The sequence below is a fragment of the Lagenorhynchus albirostris genome, chromosome 12 (assembly GCF_949774975.1).
Source record: "Lagenorhynchus albirostris chromosome 12, mLagAlb1.1, whole genome shotgun sequence".
Lineage (NCBI taxonomy): Eukaryota > Metazoa > Chordata > Mammalia > Artiodactyla > Delphinidae > Lagenorhynchus > Lagenorhynchus albirostris.
Window position 1 is genome coordinate 56,670,607 of NC_083106.1, and position 27,140 is coordinate 56,697,746.

At 35.4% G+C, this 27,140-nt stretch overlaps 1 protein-coding gene across 1 annotated transcript in view; it reads left to right on the forward strand.

Moving 5' to 3' along the window:
• The window catches only part of ASCC3 (activating signal cointegrator 1 complex subunit 3), a 334,378-nt gene that overhangs the window by 144,433 nt on the left and 162,805 nt on the right, over positions 1 to 27,140 (forward strand). The window contains exons 14-15 of the mRNA XM_060167768.1: positions 2,424 to 2,600; positions 5,240 to 5,311. Coding sequence (XP_060023751.1) covers positions 2,424 to 2,600; positions 5,240 to 5,311 — 249 coding nt within the window. The remainder of the gene's footprint in view (positions 1 to 2,423; positions 2,601 to 5,239; positions 5,312 to 27,140) is intronic.

Here is a 27,140-nt window from a genome sequence, read left to right on the forward strand (position 1 = left end):
AAAGGTTAATTAACTTACCGAATTCATTCCAAGTCTTGTGTACTTTTAAAAATCACATCAGAGGTTTTCAAACTTCTTCCCAGGTAAGAAACCCTTTTTTAAATTAAACTTTTACATGGAAGCCTAGTATAGAAAAATATGAAAGCATGTGGGATTTGAAAACCCGGATAGAAAGGATATTATAGGTGCATGGGGCTGCAGAATGCCCCCCATACTTCTGCAGAACCCCTAGGGCTTACCTGTGAATGGTCCTGGACTGTTCCCTTTAGCAACATTTGGCATCTTAATTTAAAATGGGAAGTTTTTATGTGATGAAAGTAATACTTTCTCTTGGCAAATGTTTAACTTCCTGTATTATAAATATAAAATATAGAGAATTTGAATAATATAATTAATGTCATAAAGTGGTCAAGCATATAGAATTGTATACCCTAAAAATAGATAAATTATGTTCATCTTAGGTGACCATGGGACATTTTCTCAAAGCAGAAATTGAAAAGATCATAGTCTTTACAAAATACAATAGAGGGACTTCCCTGGTGGCGTAGTGGTTGAGAGTCCGCCTGCCGATGCAGGGGACGCGGGTTCGTGCCCCGGTCCAGGAGGATCCCACATGCCGCGGAGTGGCTGGGCCCGTGAGCCATGGCTGCTGAGCCTGCACGTCCGGAGCCTGTGCTCCACAATGGGAGAGGCTACAACAGTGAGAGGCCCACGTACCGCAAAAAAAAAAAAAAAAAATAGAAATTTAGAAACAACTTCTATATGGTAAAACAAAACTATATACACACACACATACATATCTATATATGCATATGTATATACAAACACATATATATGTACATACATTCTACACTTTTGTATTTGATAAACTGAAGACATAAAACCCAACCACTTGAAAGAATAGTCTTCTGACACTGAGAGTTCAGTAAGTGATCATGAAAGGAAGGAAGGGAAAGAGAGTGACAACACTATTATTAGAAAATAATGAAAGTTTATTAAGTACAGACAGAGTTTATAATTCAGAGTTTGAATTATACTCAAATGAAACAGGAATGTTGGGACTATAGTAAGTTAATTATTAAATTTTAAATGTTGGGTAATTTTAAACAGAATGTTCTAAAAAAATGGAAAAATAGTACAGTTGAAAAAAAATTAAATACAAACTAGGAAACCAATAGAATTAGATTTATTAGCTACAAACCTTCTATATTTTTAAAAAAGCAAAAGCTAGGTTTTAAAAAAGTAAAATAAACATAACAAATCCAATCACAAAAAAGTAGAAAACCTATGAGTAAACAAAATTAAAAAGGATAAAGATCTTTTAAGAACGTTTAGAGATGGAAAAAGATGAGAATACTATCAGCTATCATCATAAAAACGTAATTGAAAGAGAATGGAATAGTGTCGTGTGCTCATCAGCAGTAAAATGGAGAAACTCCTTGGCATGCGAGATTTCTCATGATCATCTCTACACTTCTACATTTCTAGCTCGTGCCATTAGTGTTGCTAAGTACAGTACCTTAAACACCATTCTTCCTGGCCTACCTGGCAGGTCCTAGCCGCTCTCTTAGAACACCGACAACTGTCACCTCTGCGTGCCTTCCCTGACTTACCCGAGCTTGATTAGTGATCTCTCTTCACTGTTCTTAGTTTTTAGAAGGTGCTACTATTAATGGGACACATTACAGCGTTTTTTTGTAGTTTTTACAGACTCTTAAACCCCTGCTCTCCTGGCTTTGTGCCTGTCATTAAAAGCTTAATAAATGATTGACGAACAAATTAATTGATGTTTTCAGCAGAGTTCAGCCACAAAATTAGAATATTACACCCCACCAGTGAACACAAATAATGCAGCTTAGGACATTCTTTGAGTAGTTTGTGATTTTCTTCCCCCAAGTTTTGGCTGTTGTTCCACACAAACTCTCTCTTATACAGTATATCATTTTAAATTTAAATTTGTGAAACACTAGAAGAATCTACCTTAATTATTTCAGACTTCTGTGATTGTGTGTTTAAAATGAATTTGAAATTATTGAACTTGAGAATAAAGAGCATATACTTCTAACACCTGAAATTATAAAGTGGTACAGCTTACACTAAAACCTAACACATGTCACTTGCCTTGTTAAATTTTTAGGGGGGAAAACAACAAAACAGAAGAAACTATTTAAGAATTTTCCAGTTCAGAAAATATACTAAAATTACACTTCTAATCACTTTATATCATTCCACATGCCAGATTTAAGCCAGTTTTTTTTTCACATTATCTGTCTTTTAGACTGTGTTGTTATTCTCAGTTTCTTCAGTGATCTTATTTTATTGTGACTGTTTCATCGTTTATACTACTAAAACTTATTTTAAACTTGGTACAAATCCAGATGGGTTGAATCTATCTCATATGTTAATTAAAATAACCCCTATAGGTTGAATCCACACAGAGTATGATAAGAATTCTTGGACTGTCTGCAACCTTACCCAACTACCTCGATGTTGCTACGTTTTTACACGTTAATCCCTTCATTGGACTTTTCTACTTTGATGGCCGCTTTCGACCTGTTCCTCTTGGACAGACATTTCTGGGGGTTAAAAGTGCAAATAAGGTAAACATTTGTTTTAAAACTTATACTTTTCTTTTCCAGAAATATTTTTGTTGATGTATTGTTTAATACTTGTTTGAGGTTAGAGACTCCAGAAGACCATTTCAGTCACATTACAAATATCACAGCCTAGAAAAAAAAACTCAAGCATACTTCCTCAGCTATATGTAGTAGAATGTCTCCTGCTCCAAAAAGCTGCTTGTAGTAGTTTGCATTGCTATTATCAGTGTATATTTTGTATTCTCAGCTAAGAACACAAGTTATATATAAGAATATGTTTCAAGATGTTAATTTGATAGGGTTGAAGGCCAATATGAAATAATAAAAGACTTTAGTTAAGTCAGGAATATATATCATGATATAATATTATTCATCTAAAATAAGTAATACCTTATATGCAATAGAAAAATAATTTCATGATAGCAACTATTAAAGGAGGGGCTCTATTTAACTTATAATATTGTATAACTATCATATTAATTATATACATAAGTGGCATTTCTGAAATTCTTTGCAATGTTTTAAAAAGTCTGTTTATCTAATTCCTTAAATAGTATTACCATGTACCATTTGCATTATCAGGGTGCTTATTTTAGGCTTTTATAATGTCATGAAGGAATATTTTGCTTAAAATTTATTTGTTTATCATTCTGTTTAATGACACTTCCCCCCCCCGTGGAAGAAATAGTTTTAGGAGAAGATTCACGGGCCATGTGACCTCTTTATAAAAGAAAGCAGGATAGAATCGTGTGTTACTATGTCAACCTTGGTCTTTAGTGTATTACATTACTTTTGTCTAAAAACAATTGTATTAGTAAAACAGGGTCATTTTTAGCCTACAGTATTATAAATAAAATACTCAGCTTAGAAAATACTAAAAGCCAATGTCACTGTAACAGTTAATATGCTCCATCTGCATTGCATAAAAGTGAGGTATGTTTAGAATTGTGGGGAGCCATTTCAGATATATACATAGAAGGACAGCTCATGATATGGTAATAGTTATGATATGCATCTTTTACCTTCATTGTTTCAAGGGCTTTTCAGTATTACTTGTTGCTTGTTTTTTTCAGCCATATCTTAATATATGTTTGATTATTTAGTTTATTTTAATGTATCATTAGAACAGATGTAGAGCTGTTTATAACATTAGATTGTTCTTTCAACTTATAATTTAAATGATAGCAGATGGTTCTCACAGAAAGATGTAGAGAAGAAAGTGTTTTCAGATGCTTGTCGGGGGTCTTAAAACTTATTTTCTTTTAATTTCATCATAGAAGGTGGTAAATCACTTACAGCTAATTAACTTCCATGTATTTTTCACCACAGTATGTTAGCATTGTAATCACAAAAGGAATGGTGTGAGATGTTGAACTGTCATAATTATTTTGAAGGTTTAAAAATTTGGCAAAATTTAAAAACTATTTTTACAAATCTTACACAATGTAAATTAATTATATATATTAGTTATAAATATGCATTTTTGTCTTACTAAAATGTATTAGTTTTACGCTCAGCTGACATACACAGTTGGTAACAAGAATTCCCCCAGGGATTTGTTTAATATATTCTAACCATTGTTAATTTGTCATTTCTTATAGTAAGGAGTCCTTTTAGATTTCTTAGAGTTTCATTCAGAAGCTCACGATGTGATACAGTTGTGGAAGAACACAAAATAGGAAAATGGTGTCCATGACACGTCTAATTTGAAATAATGGCTTTGACCAGAGCTCAATCCAAAATTCACCAAAAAAATTACTGAGAGTTTTGTTTGGAGGAGTTTTTGGTTTGTTGTTTTTTCCAGTCATTAATGGAGAGTAAATTGTCTTGTGATTATCTCATTTTACTTAATCACTATAAGAGTTCCAGAATGTTAAAGTGTTTCCTTTATTAAAACAAAAAATCTAAATTTTAGTCATTTCAGTTGTGTAACATTTTCATCCCCTCCAGACTCTTAATAAATGTTAAATAGAGAGATGCAGGCTGTGTCACATGCCTCCTCTTTGAGGTAACTACCTTACCTTTTTGGTTGGAAGCTGTCTCATCATTAATAGGGAAAATGAGACCTTTTTTAAATTCATTAATTTGATATTAAATTTCCAATTAATCTGGAAAATGTTTCTGTAGAAAAATATCTACCAAACTCTGTATACATTACAGAAATAGTATGTTGCCTTACATTTTAGCTTTGTATGTCATGATATTCTACTGGTAATATTCCGGTGATTTTGAGAATTACACAGGAAAGCTCTATGTATAGTTTTATAGACTGAAATAGAAGAAAAACAGTCTGAAGAATGGGCTTCTCTGGGGAAAACAGTGAAAAGAACTTTAAAATTATTTTAAAATATCTCTCACTAGAATATTATTCTTAAACTTAGTGTCTTTAAAAAACTTGCATTCTTATAAAGCTAGTACACTGAAAGTATTGCATGAGGTATTTTATTTGTATTTTTTAATTATATTGTGTTTATTTCCGATTGGGTTGTTATATATCAGGTGCTGATATTGCAGTTGTTGTTTCTGCATTCTGGCTAGTCTGAAAGTAAAAGGAGATGCGTCGTAATTGATAAAGCTTCCTTTGTGGTTAAGAAGTTTATAATTGCTTCATCTGATATTTTTCATGTTTTAAAAACTTTAAGGTGCAACAGTTGAATAACATGGATGAAGTATGTTATGAAAGTGTTTTGAAGCAAGTAAAGGCTGGACACCAGGTACACTTTTTTTTATCCTGTTTTTAGAGAACACTTAATGATTAAAATTATTAATTTTTATGCTCTTAAAAAGGTTCTTCAATTCTGAGATAATGATTCACAGGTTTTATTTCTTAGTAATTTTTTAGCCCACTGGGTAGCCATATAAGTCATAAAATATTCATAGGTAATATTATCATTCCAGTATTGATAGATCATGCTGTTTTGTTTGCCACTTTTATTAAATAGATAAGAGAAAGAAGAATTTCATCCTTTACATTTCAGGTTACTTCTTTATTTATTTTAAAGCACCAACCTTCTCTCATACGTCAAAAATTTTAATTTACTTACATAATGTAAAACATTTAAATGTTATATTATTCTTACTGTTTTCCTGAAGTAGTAGCAATTGAAATATATATAATAAATTTTCATATTGTTTGGATATTAAGCACTTTTAAACTTCAAAGTTCAAGATGCTCCAATCAAGATTGTTAAAAAAAAAAAAAAAGTGGAATGATGTGTGTAGCCTTTTCAGATTGGTTTCTTTCACAATGTGTATTTGAGGTACACAAATCTCTGTCTTTTCATGGCTTGATAGCTTATTCTTTTTAGCACTGAATAATATTCCATTGTCTGGATGTTCCACAGTTTATGTGTACATAACAGCTGTGGATGGGTTTTATGTGGACATACGTTTTCAGTTCCTTTGGGTAAATACCAAGGAGTGTAATTGCAATATCAGTATTTATTAAACTACTCAGCCTTTCTCCATATAATCTTATGTTATAAAATATGTCTTTAAAAAATGGAATGCATCCTTATTCCTGAATGTTGGGAAATGTAGCAGTTGTATCTTGTAATGTAGGTAGGTAAAAGTCCAAGTAAATGTAATTTAAAGAATCCTAGGAAGATTATATCCTCTTCCTCTTCTGGCATAGTTCATTCTCTCACTGTTACCGGGGCTAACATGTCCCGCTAGAAATCATGATTTACAAAGTTCAGATGCTGGCTGGGGGTGTTTGGTCAGTAGAGATTAGATCTCACTGCCAGCCCTTTCATTCTTAGTGTGAATCCATCCATTGCATTACTTTTCAAAATGAAAACTGCCACAGGGCAGGCACTTGTAGTAGTAAGTTCAGACCAAAGTTGAGATGGAGAGCTAGGTTCACAGTGCTGGTTCCTGTTTAGAAAGGACAGACTAGGTTGGGAAACACCAGGGGAGGCTTCAGGCGGTCGGGGGCCAGCTGCTGTAGGGCAGGAGGAACCCGGAAATGAAGAGTGTGCAAAGACGAGGCAGAAGTTGCACACAGGCATTACCTCCCACCTTTTGTGTGCATGTCTTGGCATCCACCAGTGCCAGCCTTTTAAGGACCACCAAGCTGTCTCCTTCCCCTACACTTTTGTCTGGCTAAAAATGCACTGTGGGTGACTCTGTAAAGTGTGGTTACAGTTTAAGAACCCACTGAAACACTTCGGTATCAGAGTTCCTGTCCAGATCCGTGCTTACATCCCTCTCCCAAAACAAGAATGGAGCAGGATAAGCATGATCGTTTTCAGGTTCTCTGCCATAAGAAGTAGGGTTTAGGTTGCAGGTCTCCCAGTTTCTGTTTCAGTGATTAGTGATGATGTTTGTTTTCCATAAAAGTAGGACTTTCTTCAGTTCTCTAGACATACCTACATATCTATTTACTTTTTTTAATTGTAAAAATAAAATAACAATATTAAGGAAAATTTTCATAGTTCCACTATTATTTTACCTTTTCAACATTATTATTGTAATGTTTATACATGTCCTGCTGGTCTTTTTTTTTATCCGTTTGCACATGTAGCTTTTAATTTTGCTCATTCAAACTTAATTTTAATTACTGGCTACAGTCCATTGCTAAATTATAATTATACTGTATATACAGTTTTATATTCAGTTTTCCTTAATGAATACTAAAGATTTTTCATTGTTTCTACCTGGTCTTCACAATTTTAATGTCTGTAATAGAGAGAACGGAGTTTTTATTCAGGTTCTAAGTTTCAGATGCCATGTAGTCACTTCGGACTTTTAATCTTCACAGTCTTCTGACATAAGCATTAAATCTCCTTTTGTTAAAAAAGAAAATGAACCTACGACATGTTAAGAAGCTTCTCAAGGTCATACAGCTAGTAAAAGGTTGCTCCAGGATTGCAATACAAGTCCGCGTTGATAAAAGCCCACAGCATCTTCAGAACTTTACACTGCCACTTTGCCATTGAGTTGACATTTGTTCTTCCGTTTATTATTGGTTATTCCTCCGTTATTGAGTGCTTTAAATGTTTGCAACTTTCTGTTATTAAAAAATAGTGCTGCTCTAGTGATCATCTTTCTGCCTATTATTTTTTCTGTTGAAACATTTACTTAGGGTAAATTCCCTGAAATAGGATTATGGTTCAAATGGCCATATTTTGTGGTCTTACCACATGATTCTATAATACATTCTGAATGGGTTATAATATCTCGTTGTCATAGCAGACCTGCAAAGAATTTTATTAAATGTATGCCATTTTCTTCTGAACAGCATCAAGTAGTGTGATGTAAGATTATGATCTGATGTGTGTTTGCCATTTTGAATTTGTTTTACAATTGTAAGTTATATAAGACACAGTGGTGTTTTACCAGTGAAATTTTTTTCTTAGGTAGCAACAATTACCTCTAAATCATGATTACAAAAACTCATGTTTTACGTACCATGTTATTCATGATTTGCTATGGGTATGCACTTACCTTTCAATTAGAAAAACCCATTCTTCCCAGTGCTTTTGCTTCATATGTGATCCTGTGGTCTTTAGCCTCTGTAATTGTGTCTTTAAAATGTTTAATATAAAATATGATTAGTATAAAAGAGGGTGACCAATAAAAGAGTGTAAACAGATTTAACACTTGGGTACACCAAAAAGTGAAAATGAGGGGAAAAAAAACAAAAATGAGGGGAAAAAAATCACTGACTTCTATCACTCAGAGATAGTTTCTGTTGGTGTATGTCCTTCCATTTCTTAAAATGCATTTTACTCCCTTAATTTTCTATCCTTTTTTCTCCATTATCTCTATAGTTTCTCTATTTTCTCTACCTCAAAATATGACAGAACCGTACATAGAAGCAATAACATGTAAATTAACATCTTAGCTTAAAGATGTTATAGTTTAAAATTTTGTGTTCTACGCAGTGTTGTTTTTTTAGGCTTTGTGTACCAGTAGAACAGGTCGTACTACGTAAGATTGGGTTGTAAGGAAATACTGTTGGTTAAGTTCCTAGTATAGTGTCATGTACATGGGGACTCTGGTAAATAGAATCTCATTGTGAAGAATTGCTCATCTTCAAAGATCCTTAGTGAGTTGGGGCTGTTGGAAAATATCAAATGCATCAGGACCATGGCCCATTAGTTGGTATTTGCCTCTAGTATTGCTAGTACTACAAATGCCCAGGCCAGTGCCCGCAGATTGTAAGTACTAGGTTAAGGCAGCATCTTAGTCTTTTACATTAATGTAATCGTCTCAAGTAAAAAACTCTTTTACAACATAATTTGAGAATAAACCTCTCTCTTTTTCATTTCTTTAAATTATCTGTATTATGTATGTAACTTTGGGAAAGTTGCCCAAAACTAAAATCTTTTTCTGTTTTAGTCTTTTCAAAGGGATCGCTCTGTCTGTTTAAATCTTCTGTTAGCAAGTTGCTCTGCCAAGTACTATTTGGCTTATAAGTTCAGTTAGCTTGATAAGTGACAGCTTCTGCTGATTGTCTTTGTAATATGTCCAGAACTGGAATTGCAGTGTGCATACTTGGAAAAGAGGACTGTTACACATTTTGATTTTGGAAGCTGAGGTAGATACCTGTTTCAACAAGGCTAGCAATCTTTGATTTAATCCATCACAGAAGAATTGCTACTTCACAGTAGTCTTTGATTACTGAGGCTCATGTGGAAGTTTGTTTTCGGGGGCTTAGAACCCCTCACTGGATTATTTTTCTCTTTTTATCACCTTGAAGAAATACCTTCTCTAAGCTGTGGTCCTCTGCTTTTATTAGAAGGTTAACAAAGAACTCCACAACAGAATAGAGTTTCTGAGTTTAGTTTTTTCCCTTGTAATTGAGGTTGATTATAATGTTATACTAGTCACTAGTTGTCTTTGTATAAGGTTCCAAGTGATAAATTTCAACAAACGAATTTATACGTATCCATCTGTCAGAAGATGAAAAATATTGATGAATATTGTTGAAATATTGTTGAATAAAGATGAATATTGTTGAATATTGATGAATATTGTTGAAAAATTCAACAATCTTTTACCTTATTATCTAAAAAACTGACAGCCAATTTAACTCTTCAGTTACATTATTCTGCCTGACTCTAATGACTAAAAGGTCTAACTATAATGCTTCATTTTAAGAGACTCTTCTGTATAAATGTTTTGTTGTACATATAAAAGTACAGTAAATTTTGTGTGTGTGTGTGTGTGTGTGTGTGTGTGTACACAGAGAGACAGATACAGAAACAGAGACAGAGAAACAGGAGACAGAGAGAAACAGAGCTTTGCTCTGGAATTCAGTTATAGTTGTAACTAACTGGACATTAGTGCATTGTTATTAAGCAGCCAGCTATGTATTTGATCAATGTGCTTTTCCTTAGTAATAGGGGAACATAAGTTATTTCTTGTAGCACTGTGTACCAAACAAACTTTAGCTTTATTTTGTTGCCTTTTAAATATATCTTAGCAGTTAGTATATAGTAGTAAGAAATTGTAAGTCAGTCTATTCTAATCCAGGAAAGCAAATTGAATTTTCCTTGTGACTACCTCATGTCCCCCTCTCTTTTTGCCAGCTTGTGAAAAATTCTTCCAGTGAATACTCCTTGATTCTATTTGTTTGCCTTCAGGTTGTTTAGTATTTTGGATTTTCTCTCTAATTGTGGTTTCCCTAAATAATTTTATTAGTGCAACTACTTTTCAGACCATTATTAAGAAGACTAAAAATATGTGTCCATTAAAAAAAAAGAACTATAGGGCTTCCCTGGTGGCACAGTGGTTGAGAGTCCGCCTGCCGATGCAGGGGACACGGGTTCGTGCCCCGGTCCGGGAATTTCCCACATGCCACGGAGCGGCTGGGCCCGTGAGCCATGGCCACTGATCCTGCACGTCCGGAGCCTGTGCTCCGCAACGGGAGAGGCCACAACAGTGAGAGCCCGCGTACCGCAAAAAAAAAAAAAAAAGAACTATAACTCTAAGGCAAATAAATACTTTTCATGCTAAAAATTAATTTCCTCTTAAATATATAGACGAATTAATTTTGTTTCTCTCTGCTTAGATTAAATTAGAATAGAGCAAATTTCATGTTCAAAAGCCATGCTGATGTTCTCTGATTATAGTATTCCATGGGTTTCAGTATACCAGTCATCTACATTTGTGTGTTCGCGTACTTAATAGATTTCATGTGCGGCTTTGTCTTAAAAGTATTAAAAGCGGTAGGAGGCAGTTGTGTTCCACTCAAGCATGTGTGATGACAGGTGGAGAAAATCTTTTCAGGTTGACTTTTCAACAGTCGTACTCCGCAAGACTTCAAGCTCTTCTTGGCTATTGGGAAATTAAAAGTTGGCGATTCAGCCTTTAATTTTGATCCGTCTGCTCAAACTAATGAGACGTCTCATTTGTAAGCTTCTCTTTGGGTTACCAAATGCAAGTACAGCTTTATCATTCCAGTTAATAATTCCCCTCCTCCGGTGTAACTCGCAGAATGGGAAAATAGTTGATGCCTTAACCCTATTGAGATTTTTCTTGTTATACAAATTTTGTTACAGTGATAGGAAAAGAAGTTAGAAACTGCCTCAGAGATTACGGCATATTTTGTAAGTTAACTTGTTCTTTTTTCACATTATCAAAATGTTAAGATCCTTAATCAGTAACTTCTTACTCAAAATCTACCTCCAGTTTCAAGAATAAAAGGTTTTGCAGTGTTAAAGGGAAAAAAATCATCTTCAACCTTGGATTAATGCTGAACATCAGCTTTTCCTGATTCACATGTGTCTTCTCTTTCTTCATTGTTTATAAGTTTTTCGTAGATGTTGCTGTCTCTAATAAGAAACCACCTTTAAAAATTGGCCGAGGGCTTCCCTGGTGGCGCAGTGGTTGAGAGTCCGCCTGCCGATGCAGGGGACGCGGGTTCGTGCCCCGGTCTGGGAGGATCCCGCGTGCCGCGGAGCGGCTGGGCCCGTGAGCCATGGCTGCTGAGCCTGCGCGTCCGGAGCCTGTGCTCCGCAGCGGGAGAGGCCACAACGGTGAGAGGCCCAAGTACCGCAAAAAAAAAAAAAAAAAATTGGCCGACAATTATGGATTAATTTATTACTATCTAAAGGGAATTCTTTTTGTTTCCTAGTGTTGCTTTTTAGCTTATATAAAAGTAATTATGTACAATTGAAAGAAATTTTACTCTGCTAACTTCAATAATGGAACTTTTCCTTTGGCCCTTTTGCCTAAAAAGTTTCCTTCCTCCAGGTACAAGCATCTCTAATTCTTGGTACTAATGTTTCTGTCATATCAAATTTGTCTAACATGAACTTTATTGGTAAATTATTTGAGAGCTTCTTTCTTTTCTGCCTTCTTTGCTTCCCTCCTCCCCCAAACTGACACATAATCCCAAAGGAATATAAGAGCAAAATTCTTAAGAAGGAGACATTTGAACAATTATGAGAACAAGAATTAAAGACATTTCTCCTTCATCTTTGTTGCTAAAGATGGTACTGCTAAAGAAATATTTCAGGTGTTTTTTTACTGTAAGAAAATCTAAAGGAAGCATTCACTAAACCTCTACCTTTGGAAACAGAAAATCCTCCCCACCTACTAGAAAAAAGCTCTCATGAGTCTTCTATCAAATTGAGATTTCCTTATCCCTCCTTATTTTACAGACAAAAACTAGTTTTTGGTACTTTTTAGTTCTGTATTTTAGTTTTTAACTAGTATTACTAGTGTTTGCTTAGAATTTTTTTCTTCTCTCTGTATGATTTCTATAGTATATCTGTGTACAACATTTGGTTAAAGTGAAGGCAAAAACAGAATATCATCATCATAGAAGGAATTTCTGGTATGACATAATGAAAATTCATTAAAGAAAATTTAATTATATATTTAGCAGTCAAAATTTTTAAATTAGTATAGTTCAGGGGCAAAAATTTCTTATCACTGTCAGCTGCAAGCTTGATCCTGTGATCACTGTACTGCATATTTTGGTCATGCCTAATTCAGGAACATGGAAAACGATGTCAGTCTAGGCATTCTGCTGTTTCCCCTGCCACAGGCCAAAGGCAAAGAGGGTTTCAACTGAATATTAAGTCAAAGCAAAGCTTGACACATCCTTAATAAAAGTTTACTTTTCTTTTAAGGCAAAATTCCCTTATGACAGTAGCTCATAATTGAGAATAAAATAATCAGAGGATTACAGAGAGGTTGTAGAAGTGGAAGTAGTTGCAAAATGTCAATTTTTCTTTGTGCCTTTCTTTTCTGGCTCTTGCGATACAAAACTCTCCTTGCTTTTCTCTGTCTTCTAACCTTTTGAGCCATCCTTTTTCTTTCTTTGTAGCCTTTTCCTTCTCTACCTGGCTCTTCCTTAGACCCTTTTTTTTTTTTTTTTTTGTGGTACGCGGGCCTCTCACTGCTGTGGCCTCTCCCATCGCGGAGCACAGGCTCCGGACGCGCAGGCTCAGCGGCCATGGCTCACGGGCCCAGCCGCTCCGTGGCGTGTGGGATCCTCCCAGACCGGGGCACGAACCCGTGTCCCCTGCATCGGCAGGCGGACTCTCAACCACTGCGCCACCAGGGAAGCCCCTTAGACCCTTTTTTTAATTTAGCACTCTCTCTTGTATCATTCCATCCCAGTTAAAACCTTTGTAGAAATAACTCATATATTTATATTCCTAACCCAGACCTCTTCCCTAAGCTGTAGACCCATGTGATCGTGGCTGGCCTCTCCTCTTGGGTATCACAGATGTAGTATGTCCAAACCAAATACATAATTTCCCCTCTAAACCAGTGGTATTTCATCCATTATCCCCTGGTTCAGTGAATAGCACAACTATAGATTTAGTTCTGTAAAACAGAAGCCTAAAAGTCACCCTTTTCAACTCTCTCTCCTGTGTTCTCATTTCTGATCCCTCGTGAGGGCCTGTCCATTTGACATAAGTGTCTCTCAGACCTGCCCATTTCTTTCCATTCCCTCCTCCTTCTGCACCGTCATCTCCACCACTTAATCCAGATACGCATCATGTCATCCAGGACACCTCTTAGCTGCTCTACCTCTCTTAACTGTTCGATGTCCATTCTGGCCTTGCTCTAGCTGTTCTGTATGCTGCAGCTAGCTAGAATGATCCTTTCAAAATAAAGCTCCGAGTGACACATGAATACTTAAAGCTCCTTTAAAAGGGCCCAGGGGTTCCTATAGTCTTGGGCCATTACCTCCCTCCTTTCTTCTTCATCACATACATGTCTCTTCCTCATTTCCTACCTCCCTGCTTCCTGGCCTTCTTTCAGACCCTCATCATAGAGATGCTTTTTCACTTAACCTCTGAGCTTTTGCGAACTTTTTGTTCCCTCTGCCTCACACATTCTTCTTTATTCTCTGCTTAGTTGACCTCTACTAAATCCTTTAGATTTCATCTTTCTTAGAGAAGCCTTTTTTTAACCTTCCTCTCTCACCTCCCTATTATGAACTATATAATAACACGGCATATGTCTTCCTCCTGTTTCTTGCTGTAGTTTTACATTTTTCCTGGCTGTTTTTGATTAATACCACTTTTCAGTAGAAGATCATAAGTCTCATAGGAAAGGGGCTATCTCTGGTTTTGCTCATTATTGTATTATCATGGCCTCACCAGTACCTGGCACACAGTTGGTGCTCACATAGTGTGTAATGAATAAGTGAACGGAAGATGTGGTAGTCTTCGTTAAGTCTGAACTTACTCTTAAAGGATTAGGGAGCAACGAACTTCAAAGAAAATCAAGAAAATAATAATTAGTTCCACAGCAAGCCAAACATCCAGGCTGAGGGGAGAACAACCTGGAGAAGTGGAACGACATCAAAGATCACTTGGATTACTTTCTTAAGGAATTTTTTTCCCCCTGTAGTCTGTAAAGATCAATGAAAGAATGTTGGTATTCTCCTTAAAAATGTTTCATCCCATACAGTTACTCTTAATATTATTTCATCTAGTTATAGTCTTTTCTGTTAGAAGTTAGAAGTATTAAATTATCTCATTTTCTCCTAAAATAAAATATCCATCTGACTTAGCTATTTTTCATGATATAGATATCATTTGTGCCACCAGTTATTTTAAGTTAATATATTCTTTCTTTATTTCTATTCATTAAGCCCTACAGGAGTAACCTTTGAACCCTTTTAAAATTTCACATTTTTAAGGCAACAGAGAAAAATTCCATTTTTCTGAACTATAGCTTACCATAAGAGTACTCAATTATATTCTTGAGATTTTATATATAGCAGTTTCTTTGTTAACCTTGTAATGTTCTCTTCATTTGCAAAGGGAATACTTTTTGATGAGGAATATTATTATTGCGTTTTTCCTTCATTGTTCTTAACATTATTTTTTTCCTAAGTCTTCGAGGATTTTTATTACTGAAATAACACATTCTTATAACAAGGGAATCAACACAAACGTGTAAAGAAAAGACTAATGAATTACTTTCTCCTCACTTCGCCTCACGCCCAGTACCCTTGCCCCTGAGTGTATTCAGTTTTCTCCTGGCACGTATAGATATATACAAGTATGTCCATGTTTATAGGCATTTGAGCTTTTTAAAGTTGGTAATCAGTGGTTTCTGGAATTACAACACAAATTGAGCACATGGAACAGTTTGTCTCAGAATGATGTTTAGAAACTTTCAGGTATAAACTAAATTTTGATCTGTCCTTGTATAGTTTACAGATCTTCAGCCAAAAGATCAAAAGAAAAAAAAAAATGCTGTGCCTAATCTTGGAATAAAATTGGAAGCAATACAAGTGGTTTTATTTTCCTGAAACTGGTTCTCTTTATATTTTATACATTGTTGAACCCAAGGAACATATATAATGATTCAGACCTGGAAGGCAAAGCTTTATGCTCCATCCATTTCATCTCATCCACATCATCTATTAAATAGTTGGACATGGGCTTCCCTGGTGGCGCAGTGGTTGAGAATCTGCCTGCTAATGCAGGGGACACGGGTTCGAGCCCTGGTCTGGGAAGATCCCACATGCCGCGGAGCAACTGGGCCCGTGAGCCACAACTACTGAGCCTGCGCATCTGGAGCCTGTGCTCCGCAACAGGAGAGGCCATGACAGTGAGAGGCCCGCGCACCGCGATGAAGAGTGGCCCCTGCTCGCCACAACTAGAGAAAGCCGTTGTGCAGAAGCGAAGACCCAACACAGACAAAAATTAAATAAATTAAAAAACATTTAAAAAAAAATAGTTGGACATTATCTCTATTTTTATATGTCAGGTCCGTATAACTCCCTCATAGAAGTTATCACCACTTCTATCCATTTTCTCGTTCTCTGTGTCTTCTTTGGTGCCCCTCTTCATATTTTAAGTAGCAAAATATGAAGATAGTACAAGTTGCTATGTCCTCTTACTAGATACTATTACCATACTGTTGTATAATTTTCCTCTCAGTTTGTTCTGTTTCACACCTCCAGAATGTCTTGCATAGGAACAACTATAACTATTGGGTTTTGCATATATGCTTTATGCATGTAGCCAATGCATAAATGCATGTTTTGTGTGAAAAGTTAGTTAAATTGTATATAATTTGTTATAAATTTTGTTGCTTGAAAGATTCTATATAGATCCACAGTTGATTTAAATCAAATATTCCAGACTTACAAAGTGAATTTACTAGATTATTTTGTCATTTATTCATGTGATTTGTGTAATTATAGTATTAAATTACAGTAAATATATAATTATCAGGTTAAGTAATATAAAAGAAACATTGAATCTATTTTGTGGTATTTAATTTTGTCATATACTCTGTATATTTGGTATTTTCACTAATTCTGTTGAAAATAAAACCTAATTTACATACATGTTTATACTGTTATTTTAATTATTTATATTTTTTGAATAACAGTAATAACATAGACTTGGGAAGTACTAAAACAGTGTTTGACTGCTAGTAATCATTTTTCTTTTATAACACCATAGAAAATTCTCTGGACAGCTATTCAGAAATTTTACATTAAATTGTCAGAAGTTAATTTGACAGCTGTTTGTTTCACTTTAGATAATGATATATTGAATCTCTATTAGCTGGTTTCCAGCTGGTATTTGGACTTAGAAGCAATTGGTAGGTATATTTAATAAGTTTCGTTACCACCACAAGCATTTGTTGATTACATTTTTGTAGCCATCTTTTGATAAAATTGAACAAACAGTATTTTTATTAAAGTTAAGTATAATATTTTGTGTCCCAAGGAAATCTGATACAACTATTCCTGTACGTGCTCAAAGTGCAAAAAAGGGAGTTGAATATTTAAACTCAATGAACCATTGCAAACGTTTACTGTCTTTCCTGTAACTAGGGTTTTTATTTTTCTTGTTGTCATAGTAGCATATTTAAGTGAGAAGGGGTGGAAAGGAAGGAACTGTGTCTCTGTAGTGAATATTATAAAATATGATTCTGTTTTTAAGAGAGTAGTGTAATAGTCTCAGATCTTATCTTACTTTTTTCTTGGTTTTATGAATGAGTAGATGGGAAATGCAGCTCTAACTGTATTATGGCAAATAAAGTGGGCATTTCCAACCTGTACAGCATTCATCAAGTTAGTGGCTGCTCTCGAAATATGGTCAGAGACTTAAGTCTTGTTAAGGGTCTAAGATATTCGTGCTAGCTTGCCATAGGCTAACTTCATTGTATAACACACACACACACACACACACACACACACACACACACACACAAATGCACACGCACATAGGCGAAAACAAGAGACACCTGGGTAGGGAACCGACCTTATATTTATTCACAGAGCATGGTGTTGGCTGCCCCTCTCTAGCTTTACAGGGTAACATGGTAAGAGCCAGCTACCTCTGTGCACATAGGTGGCCCCATAGGAGTGCTCCAAAGTTATGAAACTTGAAGCGTATATAGTTGTTGCTGGCACATCCTCCCTTCTGGTGGGGGGAAGGGAGGGTATAAGGAGAAAGGGGAGGGAGAGGGAGAAAGAAGGGAGGAAGAAAGGAGACAAAGAAGTAGACCAACTGACCTGCCCAGGGACCTTTCTCTTTCACTCTGGAATATAAACAGATTCCCTCTTGAGGAGGGAAGGGGCGGCCTGTACCCTGGAATATAAGCAGTTGTCTCTTTGAGTGATAAGAAAGGAGCCTCTAGGCTTTATTACCTATAGAATGGGAAGAAATGGCTCTGGGGGAGTGGAGGCATTCTCTACCGTTAAAGCCCTTCAGTTTCCACTGCTCAGAAGGCCCTGACCATGTAGGATCACCAGGAATTTCAGGGAGGATTGTTTTCCAACAAGACCTAAAGGTGTCTTGAAAGGACATGTACTCTACTAAACTATCCCAGTATATAGTTTGCTACCACTGTCTGCTTTATAAAAATCTTTCTAACCTTACCTAGATTTCATAGTCTCTCTGGTGATCCTTTGTTATGTTCTCCATGGACTTTGGTCTCACTTTTTTTTTTTACTATGGTATTTTATTTGCTCTGTCTTGTAGCTGTGTTTTTGAAATCATGGAGAAGGGCCAAATGCATGGCTTAATGTTGGTCAGATGGCATTGTACCTTTTTTTAAGTGCAGTGTAAGTATCTCAACTTGGGTTTGTAGATAAATCTTTTTTTTTTCTTGTTTTTTCCTTTCTCTTACCTTTTTTTCTTATTAAAGAGGGTCAATTGAAGAGTACAATACAGATTTATGGAAAACCGAGGTGTTTTTCATTTTGTAAGCACAAATATTAGAGCAGCCTCAAAAAAATGGAGACAGTTAAGAGCCAATCTAAGAGGAATTACAACTTTGTGATTTTTCCCTTTATAGCAGTACAGTTTTAATTAGTCTAGCTAGAAAATTTTATTGAGAGTATATTGCCTTAGTGGGATTTCTTCTGCTCAAGTAAGTTTAAAAAAAAAAAGCGTATTCTTTTTAGGGAGAATCTATTCAAGTGTGTCACTTGAGAATATTAAATGCACAGTTGGATGTTTAGAATTATAAGTAGTGATTATTGTCTAAGGAAATAAATGAAAAATACTGATAGAAATCTTAAAAATACATTTTTATGTTGTTATTTTACTGAAATTAGATTCAGTCCAGAACATCTTATAACGTTGAATAATAATAGAACTTCAAGTCCAGCAGCATCTTTAGAAATGAAATTGTTAGCTCACTAATGAATTTTATTTGCATAGTAATAGACTAGCTGGTCTTGCTTAATTTGCTCTACAGAATAGATGTATTTTGGGGCTGTCAATAACAAATGTCAATGCAATTTGGATTGTCATAGAGGTCAGTAAAGTATTTTTCTGTGTGTGATGCTACAGTGTATTAAAGTATTCTTTATTCTGTCTTATCAGTCTTTAGCGGATTGACCTAGGTTTACCAATGAATTAAGTTGACCCACAGTTGTACTATGGGGAGTAACTAAGAACAGTGTAATTTGGGTCAGATTTTAGTCATATTTGAAAACATCTTCGATGAAGCATGAATTCAGTGGTTGGATTTTTAGAACTTCATTAAATTCCTTCATTATTAAACTAATCATTACAAGTAGGCCAGCTTCAACATAATGTTTCTTAAAAGTTTTGCTTATGTGTGTCTATATGAACATTTTATAATTAGTAATGCTTATAATCTTTTAATACTTATAATGTAGGCTGAAATTTAAAGTGGAAAGAGAATTCTAGACTTTTTTTTTTGCGGTACGCAGGCCTCTCACTGTTGTGGGCTCTCCCGTTGCGGAGCACAGGCTCCGGACGCACAGACTCAGCGGCCATGGCTCACGGGCCCAGCCGCTCCGCAGCATGTGGGATCTTCCCAGATCGGGGCATGAACCCGTGTCCCCTGCATCAGCAGGCGGACTCTCAACCACTGCGCCACCAGGGAAGCCCGAGAATTCTAGACTTTTGAAGCTTGTAAATTACTGAGAATGGTTCATAATTTGGGTTCTTTTTCTGTAGTCTATTTGCCATGTTAAGGTAAGAGTTACAGTGGGTAGAGTGCCAAATATAGAAACTGCTCCTCTTTTCTTGTAGTGTATGAACTATATCTGAGTCATCAACCTTAATTCTAGGTATTGAACAGGATGGAGATAGATGGTGTTTAAGACTAAACCAAGGCAATACTGTTAATATTCAGCAAGTCTTTATTGAATAGCCAGTGTGTGCCAGAGATTGTGCTGACAGAAAACAGAAAGATACACTCTGCATTAGTGTTGCTCATAATCTGATGAGAACCAAAGGTTAATCAAATAATTATGCATAAAATGTAAATGTACAGATTTCGTAATAAACTTTCACCCACTTGTTTTAGCATTTATTGATGATTTTCTAACTCCCATCCTTTCTTTCATTCCATTGTATGTAAGAAAGAGCTTTCCCCCTTCCCATTTATTCATTTATTTCTCTGTCAACTCAAATTCTTATTGTATTCAAAAGGTTATAATCCATTATTACAAGATGACCATATTAGCCCAAATTTGGCAATCGGGAACCCCTTCAAGTTGCCTTCTTTATCCTTTTGACATGCCCACATCCCAGAATTGGAATTAATCATTTCTGATTAATCATTTCTGCAAGCAAACCTGGTAAGAGAATGGTATTTAGAAACCAGTGAAAGTATTTTATTTCTTTTTCTTTTTCTTTTTTTTTTTTTTTTTACGCGGGCCTCTCACTGTTGTGGCCTCTCCCGTTGCGGAGCACAGGCTCCGGACGCACAGGCTCAGCGGCCATGGCTCACGGGCCCAGCAGCTCCACGGCTTGTGGGATCCTCCCAGACCGGGGCACAAACCCGCGTCCCCTGCATCGGCAGGCGGACTCTCAACCACTGCACCACTAGGGAAGCCCGTATTTTATTTCTTAATATTTCCACTTATTTCTTTCCCCAAAATATTATCCAGAAGAATGAAAGAGATTTGAGGTTTTCAGAATTTTCAAGGAAATATAATGTTGAGCTGTTCCTTTCCCCTAGTAGAGTTCCTCTCACAGCTGTTATTTTCAGACTGCTCCAGCGTGCTCCAAGGGGCCACGGGCATTGTTGGCGTGAGGTTGGGAGAGGTGTGCTGTTTGGGAGGAAGAAGTGAGATACGAGATTTGGATCTCTGAGGACCACTCAGGTAGCTTAATCTTTATATATATATATATATATATATATAGAGAGAGAGAGAGAGAGAGAGAGAGAGAGAGAGAGAGAGAGAGAGAGAGAGAGAGAGAGAGAGAGAGAGGGAGAGGGAGAGAGAGAGAGCGCTCCTGCAAAAGAGTTTAGTGAAAGAAAGAATTACACAGCCAAAATGAGTTTTTAAACCACTGTTCTGTGGCATTAACTTTTCATAATTTCCATAGGATGAATAGTTTCTGTTCTTGTGGTGGTGATACCAAGTGGACTGATACTTGTGGTGATAAGCAAGTGGACTGATCTTTTCCGTATGCAGTATCAATTTAGCTTTTCAGTAGAGGTGGGATTTCATCTTCCACTTTGTCATGTATACATTGGACTAAGCAAACCAGTAGTTTTGCCCTTCTGGGCCTTGAAAACCAGGTGGAATCCTAATGGTACATACTGGCTGAATGCAGTAGCCTGGAAGTTTTTATGTGTAGTGTCAGTAGTCACAGGCAACTGTGACTCCTCTGTTGCTCAAATCAGGTACAAAGTAATGTATTTGCATATATGGTAAGACAGACCTGTAGCTGAAAATGCTGTACCACCCCTACAAACTAGGGTTTAGCCAGAAAGTATAGTTTTCCACAGCCCCTTAATGCTTAAGAAAACATTTTTAATTATGTTAAGTTTATAGCAAAGGGAAAATTTATTCAAAATACTTACTATTTTAAAATTATGTTTTAAAAGCTCTACTTTCTTTCTCTATTTTTTGTGGTCTTAATATTTTAGAGACCATACTGAAATATAACTATCTTATGCTTCAAGTGTATTGTACAATGTCCTGATATATGCAAATTGGTTGTAAGATAATACTTTTTACAGTGGACTTAGCTCTGATGTTATATATTTTTGCTGTAATGGTACATACGGACACTAAGTCGTCCAACTTTGTTTTTTTTTAATTATTATACATTTTAATAATGAGTATCTTTTAGGGTTTAGAAGATGTAAAGCATTGTGGATTTCTTTTAACCAACTTTAGCAGTTTAAAGCTCTATATAACTGAAATATAGAAGCTGATAAATATTAAAATGATTCCTTTAGAGAAGTTGATGAAGAATATATTTCACATTCAGGGTAATGCCCTAAAATGTAATTCAGTAATGATAACCTGAATCTGTTTATCACTTTAAAAGTTTAGGTTTCTTGAGAAGAACTGCATATTCTCAGCATGAGAGCCCAGAGGTGGCTCTGAACTGCTGAGTGTAGATCTAATTACACAGCTTGGAGCTGTGGAACCACTTCTCTCTCTACCTCCAGATTACTTTCGTTGGTTTATTTGCATAATTTAATGCATGAAGACTAGTCAGTGAATTATACAGTTTTCTGAGACAGCTAAGACAAGATAAATTAACTGTATTTGATGTAGTTTGTATATGTGATAAGCCTTTTACCAGGTCTTTTTAAACTAAAAATTATGCTTTAGTAATGCAGTTCATTGGCAGGAATATCTGATAATAAATGCTAGTTGTTATAGTCGTGATTAATAAGTTTAAATTTTATTAAGAGAAGTTTAAAATTTATTATTTTAGCCCTATTTTTAGTAATAGTTTTATTGATGTAATCCAAATATAGTAGTGTTAAATTTTCTACCATTATAAAACATAAAAATGCTTTCTTTATTCATGTCCATCAGTAAGACATTATTTTGGTTAATGGATCTGAATAATTTGATTCATTGTAAATGTGAGTAGCTTTGATTTAGGAACTGTCTTTGACTTCAAAGTCGAGAATTTTTTTTTAAGATGCTCTTAGACTAGCTCATTTTATAAATTGTTTCTTTTTAAAAATCCAAAATTTTTAACTTTGCAATGGCATTAAAATGTACAGTTGACCCTTGAACAACGTGGGTGTTGGGGGCACACCAACCCTCCATACAGTCAAAAATACACCTATACCTTATCATCAGCCCTCAGTATGTGCGGTGCCTTCATACACGTGGTTCCTTCAGATCAGCGATTCTGCATGGGATTCAACCAACAGTGGGTCGTGTAGTTCTGTAGGATTTACTATTGAAAAAAATCTGCAAATAAGTAGACCTGCCCATTTCAAACTCATGTTGTTCAGTGGTCAACTGTATACACATAGCTTTACAACAGTATCAAAAGACTAATAGTAACTATTTTAGTTATTAATTATCAGTGGAACATTTGCTAATAAATTTAAACAAAACTATCTAGGAAAATTAATTATCTAGTTGAATAATTGGAAGTTAGCTTTATACCCCAGATTCTAATAAAAGGTATCAGTGAAAGTATTAACTCAGCCTACATCCTATTATTATTTATAAACTTTTAAATTCATATCTCTGCTCAAAAATGTGCTAAAAATAAATATTTTTTGTGAAAGTTGACCATTTTTAACATTGGAATTTCAGCAGTCATTTATGAGTGCCCACTGATTTGGTGATAGCAGGGAGAGTGGTATGGGGGATGACAAGGAGACCTCAAAATTAGTAAGGTGTAAACGTGCCCTCAGGCAACACCCAAAGAGGGAATATAACTTGGTGGAAAGAAAATAGGCTTTGGACTATCAAATCTGAGAATAATTCCCAGTTCTGCTCTTGAATGAGTAGAAAGTTATTAAAACTCTGAGCTTCAGTTTTCTCATCTGTAAAATTCTAATAGAATTACCCACCTAATTGTGTTGTTAATAGTAAATTAAATAACTATGCCTGGCACCTAGTACTGGGCCTAGCACATAGTAAGCACTTAGTAAATCATATCTTTTATTATTAGTCCTAGTAATTGTGAACAACAGCGGAGAGACCTATATACATCTCAAGATTACACAAGGCACAAGTATGAACAAAGTGCTGTGGGAATGATAGCTTTCCCTGGAGAGATTGGAGAAGAGTCATTAGAACTGGGCTTTAAAGGTTTGTAGAATTTCCCCAGATGAAGTTGGCAGGAGAACTAAGTAAAGTAAAACATGGGTAAAGGCCTAGAAATATACAAATGCATGGAGGCTTTGAACAGCAGGAAGGATTTAGAGAGATGACACCCCAAGGCCAATAATGAAGAAACCTGGAATGTCATCACCTTTAAATCAAGGAATTTGCTAATTTTGAGAGAGGACCCCAGTTAATTTCTAGATTATGCTTTTATTTCTTCTTCTTCTTTTTTTTTTTTAACCTGCATCTTCTTCCTGTAGTTGTTCATGTAATGAATGGCAGCTTCTGTGTTCACCATTTCCCAGACTCCAGTCGTGCATCATAGTAACTAGATATAAGCTCCATAAGCACAGGGCACGTGCCGGCCTTGCCCACCGTTACATCCCCAATACCTGTCATGTAATTGTTGGATGATCACAGACTCACAGAGGAGCTAAATCAAGCACAAAAATAGTTCAAAATAAAATATAGTCAGTGATAAATGCTTAAGAGAGGGGCCCGTGAATTCTTTGGATGCTCAAAAGAATAAAGTATCACTTGTACCTGGAATCGTCAGGGAAATTTTTATGATTTTAATTTAACCATAATAGTGGCATCATCTCCCCCCATGTGGGTATAAGGGTTTCTTCTTTTCTTTCTTTCTTTTTTCTTTTTTTGAAGTGACTTTTATAAATTGGTACCAATGTTTCAGGTAGTTTATTGGCTACAAAGCTATATTTTAAAATGTTTAAATCAGAGTTCTTTTTATAAGATCTGTCTCAAACAATCACACTGTTTCTCAGGGAGACCTCCCTAAGTGCTTTCTCACTCAGCTTCACTCTTCATAAAAAACAGGGCCACCTTTTTTCTTTTAATAACCCCAGCCTTTTAAAATTGTCCTGTCCATTGTTCTATCCATTTACATTCCAAAATCGTCTTTAGGTTTTTCCTATGTTTTATCCACCTTTTTCTTTTACACTTCCTTGAGTCATAATTTTTTTTATCAACATGTAATGTATATTCCTTTACAAAAATTCATGTTTTTTCATGATGATGGCATTCTCTTTAACTGCTCAGATTAAAATCTTTGTCTAACATAAAAATAATTTTTCAAGTATTGCTTTTAGTGGTATCATTTTTTTCTGAGTCTTGAGTGAATTTTCTCTAAGTATACATTTTATAATGAGGTTGTATTTTGCCTTTCCAGCTATTACTGCTCTTCTATCTACATGTCCATTTCTGCCTAGAGCCAGTATTCACCAAATCCATATGGATTTGCTATCTTCTCTGTGCCTTTGACCTCTGTATACTTTTCCAGGAAGTACTATTTATTTTCTTCTGCTAGACCATGTCTCTTTTTTCTTCTTAAAGCATTTCCAGGTGAACTAAAACAAGATAAATGTGTCTCTTCGATCAAAAGTACCACTACCACCCTTCTCAGTTCATTGTTAAATATGTGTTCTTTAAGTTTTTACTTTGACACCGTAAATCCCTTAGCAATAAAATAATCATATCAAATATGGTAGTACAATAGTATATTATAAACATACTATTACAGCCTCATCACTGATCATTTCTCCTGTTCAATATAATTTATATATTCATAAAACTATTAAGGCTTGTTTCAATGGGTAAGATAAGCAATATAAGATATACAGAGAACACATTATCTTTTTATACTCCCCATCCCATTTTCATTTGTGAGGTAATTACTTTGGTGGGTTTCCATCCATATCTCCCTATTTTTAAACACACACACACACACACACACACACACACACACACACACACCCTTTATGATATACTCAGAATAATACTATGGAAATTGTTCTTCAACTTGATATTTTTTTATGTGGCAGAACATTATGGATATCTTTGTAGATGTCTTTGCAGATAGATATGTGTGTTTGTGCATGTACAAGAGCAAAATCCAACTCTGCTTGTGCCCACCATTGGATTTCCAGAGCCACACAGTGCTACTGAAGTTTAGCACCTTTTCATATGTTTATGACTATTTTCACTTTCTTGCCTATGAATTTCCCAGAAGTCATAGAGAAAAATCCTGGCAGATTTAAAGAAAAATTAACTATTTCCATACTGAATAAGATATCATAAATAAAGTCAAAAGATAAAGCATAGAACAAAATATTTGCAATATAGAAGAAGACAAAACGTACTATCTTCTGTATTGTAAGAACACCTACAAATTAATAAGAAAAAAATGCCCAATAATAAAACAGACAATATTCAGAATAGGGACATAGTTCAATGATCATATATACTTTGACCCAACAATTTCACTTGTATGAAAATATCCACAAAATTGTGAAATGACTTGTATACAGAGTTATTTATTACAGCATTGCTTTAAGCAAGAAAGGATTAGGAACAACATAAATGTCCATTAAACAAGGACTGGTTAAGTAAATTATGGTATTTCTAAGTAAAGGAATACTATGCAAATGAAAAAATAAATGAGGAAACTGGGTACTGGTGTGACAAGATCTTCAGATGACCTAAGTGTCTTTAGCTGGTCAGTATTGGCAGGCCTAAAATGAGAACTGATTCACAGCAATCAGAATGAAGCCTCTTAAAATTGCATTTACTTAATATCACAGATAGGGTAATATAATCACAGCAATAAAAACTGTTTTGTTGCCTACATGCCCTTGTGGTATATAAATCTGAAATATACCGGCAGCGGCACTCCTCATTCAGACTATAGAACATGGAAAATGATTTGGCTATTTTCTTCAGTCTCCCAAAGATAGTACTTAAAGAACCATTTTAAATGCACAGAGGACAGGTTTGGGGGGTTTTGTTTTTGTTATTTTTTTTTACATACAGTGGATGCCATTTCACTGGGCTCTCAAATTTTAACATTCATCTTATTAATGGCTTATTAAACCAGATTGCTGGGTCCCAGCCTCAGAGTTTTTGGCTCAGATGTGGGGTGACGCTATTAATTTGTAGTTGTAACAGGTTTCCAGAGGATGCTCTTAGTCTGGGGACACACTTTAGAATCACTATTTGTTTAGGTCATTGGGACTTAATTCTCTTGAGGATCCTGGGTTAAGAAATTTGGGAAGAATTGAGAACAAAACAAATAAATGGCTGTGCTGGTTAGAGTGAAAACATAAACACCATGACATAAACTTCCTCATCCTCAAGCCTCATTCTTTAACTAACAGTAGACAATACCATAAATTATAAAACATTATTTCTCAGCAGCATTTCCTGTGGGACATCTATCTGCCATGTATTTTTTCCAGGTATTTCGATTCTTATTCTTCCTTCTTAGTGGAAATTTCTAGAGAAGAGAATTTGATTCAAGATTTCACAATCTTTGGCCTCCTCCCTCCAGTTCTAAAATAATCTCAGGCTTAAATATTTCTACTAATTGTTTTATTCCTAGTTCATCTGGCACAACACCCTTACAAAGGTTGTTAAAGGTTAAGTGTTCTTTTAAATTGTTTTTTGTGGTGTTAGATATGCACACACACTTGCATTAAGTGAGGAATAAATGCTATATAGGTGTCAATTTATAATATTCATTCACTGATCTAACCACTTAGTCTTTTAGGTCAAGT